Raw genomic sequence first — 5,553 nt, 5'->3', positions numbered from 1 at the left:
AATATAAATGTTGATACACACATATATATATATATATATATTTCAAAGATATATGTATTTTAGAATATTCTTCAACAAATTATATACATATAATAAAGGCAAATATGAAGGAAATAAAATTTGAATTTCAAAACATAAAAATAAATCAAATGTTAGCATTCTAAAAACTACAAAGAGAAACGTTCAGTTTTTTGGAAAATTTAAACACGTTCTTTGTTGGAAACAGCTCAAAATGTATTAACTTTCGAAGTTTAAGGCTTATAAAGTCAAATATATTGATAGCATCAATGAAACTCCGTGCGCGGAACTGTAAATCGAGCTGTAAGTCGACTGTTTTGTTTTACTGCTCTCGGAAATGTTACAGCAACGCGGATAAAGATACTCCACTATGTTTCTGTGAAAGGAGAGAGAGAGAGTCGTGCACGGAACTGCGAGAGCTGGATAAATCGTTCCATTTCGCGCGTTCTTTAATCATCTAACAAGAGAGGAAAAAGTCCTATTTCTGCCTATTTCTGACAATTACGCCGTTCTTCTAGTTTACGCTTTGGAACAATACATCGCTTCATGAAGCTGCATAATATTTTCGTGATTCAAAAGTTTTCAAATTAGCACACGGGAAACAATTTGTGTCAATCTTGCCACGTTGATATTTTTCATAGAAATTATCGTTCGAATTCGAGTATTCTAAAAGGAACCCTCTAAATTCTTTGGAATGAAATCTCACTCTAAAGAGTGAAAATCGAGTCAGTCTTGAAAAAAAATGATTCAATTTTTAAGAGTGAGAGTTCGTTCTTTATAGAATGAGATTTACTTTAAAAAATTTTAGAGAGAAAATTACCTATTCTCTAAAACTTTTAGAATGAATTGTCATTTTGAAGAATAAAATCTGAACATTTGAAGCTCAATTAAAAATTGAGTTTCAAGACTGACTCAATTTTCATTCTATAAAATTAGATTCCACTTCAAAGAATGTTGAGAGAGTTGAAAAAATCGAAATTCAGGGAAATCTATTAATTCGAGCACACAGCCCTGTTAGTTACGGAACGGGTAAAGGAAGAGTGTCGGGAAATCATAGTGTTTGTGTATGACGGTATGGTAGTACTACATAGCGTGGCTATCGGGGAAGAACAATGCGGCAATCTTGACATTCGGTTCCCAACGGGTCGCTGTAGCGTGAAGCGGCACCGGAAGTTCGCCGTGTGCTCCCGTTAATTGCACTAGCGACTTCACATGACCCCACCTTCTACTTCTACTATTTTCCAGTATACCCGCTCAGGGAATTCATTGTACGATCGGCAGAATACGACGTATTTCTGGCGTTACCTGCCTACATCGGTCGTTCAAAAATCGCATAAATTAATGAGCGTTGAACTTTTCGGTTCAAAGCGTTTGATTTGAGAGGCGTATATTCGAGTGAGCTTGTACACATATTCTGAACCATATTTAATTACATAATATAATATAAGATCAATTCGATGGAATGTACAAATTAATATTATTAGCATATAGATTTTTTATTTGAAATTATTGGACAAATTTTTTTAATATATTCCTCAACGTGAAGTCGATTTTTCTTCAGCAAATATTCGATTTCAGCAATAATTCGATCCTTCTTTTTAAAATATTTTTTTTTATTGTCTGCTAATTTTTTTATGTTAAATATTCTGACGATTAATAACAAGAATTAACTCTCTTCTACTGAATAAAATTAAGCTCTTATAAAAATGAAAAATAGGATTCTTTTAATATCAAAGTTAATTTTTAAGATTTTACTCAAATCTTACTTCTTATGGAATAACTGAAGATAACATGCGTATTTCACTTTGCGGGCATAATCTTTTTCCAGTTCCCACACATTCCTATTTGGTATGCGTCATTAAATTCTAGTCCCGTGCATAATTTCGTTTTATAATTTAATTACATAGAATATAAAGTATCAGATTTCATAGTAATTGTTAGCCCAATGAGTTAAACTTTAGTATAAAATTATGTGTATGTTACATTAATGTGTATCCTAAATAAATTCAATTCAAATGTTTTCTACATATAAAAAATTACAAATAAAATTCTGTTTCTAAAATGAATTATAGGTCGTTTAGACAGTTCACAACAGAATTTAGAACGTAATTTAATCTATAACTTTATGTCATATTTTAATTTATGTATAATAATATATTTTAATATTATATACATTATATTATATTTAAATATAATATATATTTTCATATTTAGCAGTATACGTGTACTTTAAATTTTTTTGCGACGCATTAAATAAATAAAATCTTATTGTTAGATTCTTAGATTCTGAATTATAGATAATATAAGTCCGAGATTTAAATAAAATATGTGCGCAGTCGTGCACAACTTATTGGTCAACATTTCTTTTAGGATCTTAGAAGTGAACGGAAAACTCGTAGTAGGAGCAGGCAGGAGCGATCTGGCACGTCTTCTGGCCGTCGCGCCTGACGCCGCACAGATAGTGGTTCTTCGAAAGGGAGAATCCCTTGCAGCATTGCGTACTTTACGCTCTGATAATCTCAGGCTAACGCATAGAATCGGGTACCTCGAGGAACAGGTCAGAGATCTTTTGGCGCCGAGCAGAACCGAAGTCCCCACTGAAGATCCATCGCCAAGTCGTCAGGAACATGTGCAGGTAACGCTGGCACATTCGGGATCGAGATAAATCAACACATCTTCTCTTCCAGAGAAGCATCTGAGTTGATAGAGACGAAAATTCGTTCAGTCGCGATCAATTCCAAAATTCTAATTCTATTACATAAATATATTTATTTATAAATGGTTATTTAAAAAAATTTATATCAAAAGAAAGCAACTTCATAAAAACCGCATAGAAGAATATAAATAAATAATATCAAGCATATATTGTATTTACTGCATCATAATAAGCAATAATACTAATTATAAGATAGTTGATGTTTTGATGAAAATTTCTTTTAGCAATATTAAAATAGTTGATATCTTGAGTAAAAATTTATGTATGTTTTATCATTTACGTAAAATATATTTATATATTTAAATTTTTGATAATGAAGATCTCTTCTCATTAAGAATGTTCTTACTAATGTAAGAAGATAACACTTAAACGAAGCAAAGAATATAATTGAAAGAAATGATTGATTGTGCTATTGGATTTTTATTTAATTAGGTTTTCACAATCGATTGAAATTGATGTTGATTTGGAAATTCAATTTTGTCCAATTTATGTCATAGGTTTTCCAGAAGGGGCCTCAAGTGACAGCACTTGTGGCGAATCTACCTGGTCTCAATGTGAGAAGCTGCACGGAATTGCGGCAGAGCCTGCCGACCGTCCGAAGTAGACACAGCGATCAATCCAGGATTCGCCTGACGGATTCGAGGAACCAGCGCGAGCTCGACTTTTCGTCCGATGGGGTGGCGAACGGTCATCACAAGTCTCGAAATCGACAAAAACATCAAGGACTTCAGTTGGCCAGATCGACAGCCAGTCTTGATTGCAAACAGTCACCGATGCAGATACAGCGTCGAAGATCGCCGCGTGTTGAGTCTGCCATGGAACATTTGCACAAAAATCGCAAGAATGGCTCGCAATTACAATCCCTGGAGTTTGATTCCGAACCTACTTATTATCGTTTGCAGGTATTTATATCGCTTACATAATGACGCAGTATACAAATGGGAAATTGCTAAAACTAAATAGCTATTATTTTATAATGAGTAGACAAAAACAAATTAACCAAAAAATATTTTACAATATATATTATACTTTATACTTAATAACAATAAATAATGTTTAATATTTTTTTACAAAGTATACTATATACTTACCTACTTCACCAAACTCTAATACGGTATACCTCTTCCGTATTTAGGATTCGCAGTCTCGCACGTCGGAAAATTCAGAAATATCAGCGGTATACAGTTCCCAAGAGGCGAAGACTCGTCCAGCGCCACCGAAAAAACCACTGCGACTCTCCCTGCATCGCGCAGCAAGTCTTCAGTCCGTAGAAAGCGCACCGCCAGCCGCGTCACAGCATGATATAGCGCGAAAGCCGACAAAGAGAAACCACCGAGGTGATCCACCTATAGAAAAGACTGCATCGCGACCTGAGATAAACGGGAACGGGAACGTGAATTCCCAAGAGTCTCACGGTCCACCGCAGCCACCCCCAAGGACGCCCTCCAGGGCAGAATCATGTCAAAGCGCCCTGCGATGGCCCTCTCCTAAGCCAAGAGCGCACTTAACGTCTGTGCCAATGGAGAAATGGTGTTGAATCTCTTGGGAATTTACGAATGTTTCTCGGATGAGAGAATGGAAGAAAGAAAAACGAAAGAATAAACAGAAACAGTTTCTGAGATAACTAGAAATTTTGAAAGCATAGCGTTGACATTATAGCAAATTGCGAAAAAAAGAACGAAAGCAATGTTGATATTATTGATAAATAGAGAAACGATGTATGAAAGTTTTATCTAATAGCTTCTTAAGACGTTCAATTTGGAATTGATTACGTTACAAACTGACAATGCGTTAAAAATAGAATTTAATCTATGCTCCTGCTTTATCAATTCAATGACTAACGCATTCTTGATTAGTTCTACGTATATAATATAAAATATATTTTTAGTATAATAATTATGATATATCATATCAAGAGCGCAAGGATAAAATTATGTCGCAAGGATAGAATTTAAGATCAATGTTTATAACGAAGTTTATCTTAGTTTGTCTCTTTTTATAAAATCTGATACGCTCATTTCCTAAAACGAGATATTTATCTCGCTCGAGATAAAAACATAAGACTGATAAATTGCATAAATTATCGGATAGAACATAACTTTGAATGAAGATAAATACAAAAAAATCGGAGATCTCTAATATAATACTTTATACTTTAAATGTATATATTCTCATTTTCATTTCTAAAAGATTCTATTAAGTGATAAAAAAATAACATTTTTTCAAGGTCCTTTAAGAGATTGTGTTCTTTGATTTTCAGTTTTTACTAGATGGAAGTCCTTGAAATTAACATTTACAATATTTCTTTTTTAATTAAAGTAATAAACAGCCAATCAATATTTTCTGTTAGTACATTTGTTTATCTCTTTACAATGAAAAAAATATAATTATTAAAGTGTAACATATAATTGCGGTCTTCCAGCTTCCTGCCGCTAATTGTACATTTTTTATATATATGATCAATGGTTATGTGGCAGATTATTTGCTTTCACAATCTCTTACAAAAGTAGCTTACATAAGGTAAATTTTGTCACATCAAAGATCGAGAAAACAAATAGAAATAAAGAGTATGTACGTATTTCAATTATCGCGTATCGTCTTCTGTTTTAATTTCCAATATAAAAAAATCCTTTGCGTCATTCATTATATTACATATTATTTTCCTTAACAGAAGATCATGAACGCATGTATATATTTGCAAACCGGACAATAAATGCATAAATCTGTTGTGATTATTTAATAATTTATTACCTGGTTTTGTAATTAAACACATTTGTAATAAAAAAGACATGGAATATTTGTTAATGCAATTCTACGTG

At 33.0% G+C, this 5,553-nt stretch overlaps 1 protein-coding gene across 1 annotated transcript in view; it reads left to right on the top strand.

Annotated features, from left to right (window-relative positions):
• LOC108686367 overlaps positions 1 to 4,310 on the top strand; it is a 44,504-nt gene extending 40,194 nt beyond the window's left edge. The window contains exons 8-10 of the mRNA XM_018191638.1: positions 2,389 to 2,653; positions 3,232 to 3,636; positions 3,870 to 4,310. Of these exons, the coding sequence (XP_018047127.1) occupies positions 2,389 to 2,653; positions 3,232 to 3,636; positions 3,870 to 4,271 (1,072 nt within the window). The 3' untranslated portion in view covers positions 4,272 to 4,310. The remainder of the gene's footprint in view (positions 1 to 2,388; positions 2,654 to 3,231; positions 3,637 to 3,869) is intronic.
• Positions 4,311 to 5,553: the final 1,243 nt, after the last annotated feature.

Source organism: Atta colombica, unplaced genomic scaffold (assembly GCF_001594045.1).
Source record: "Atta colombica isolate Treedump-2 unplaced genomic scaffold, Acol1.0 scaffold100, whole genome shotgun sequence".
NCBI lineage: Eukaryota > Metazoa > Arthropoda > Insecta > Hymenoptera > Formicidae > Atta > Atta colombica.
Note: the sequence above shows the minus strand (reverse complement) of the source record. Positions and strands in the feature narration are given on the sequence as shown.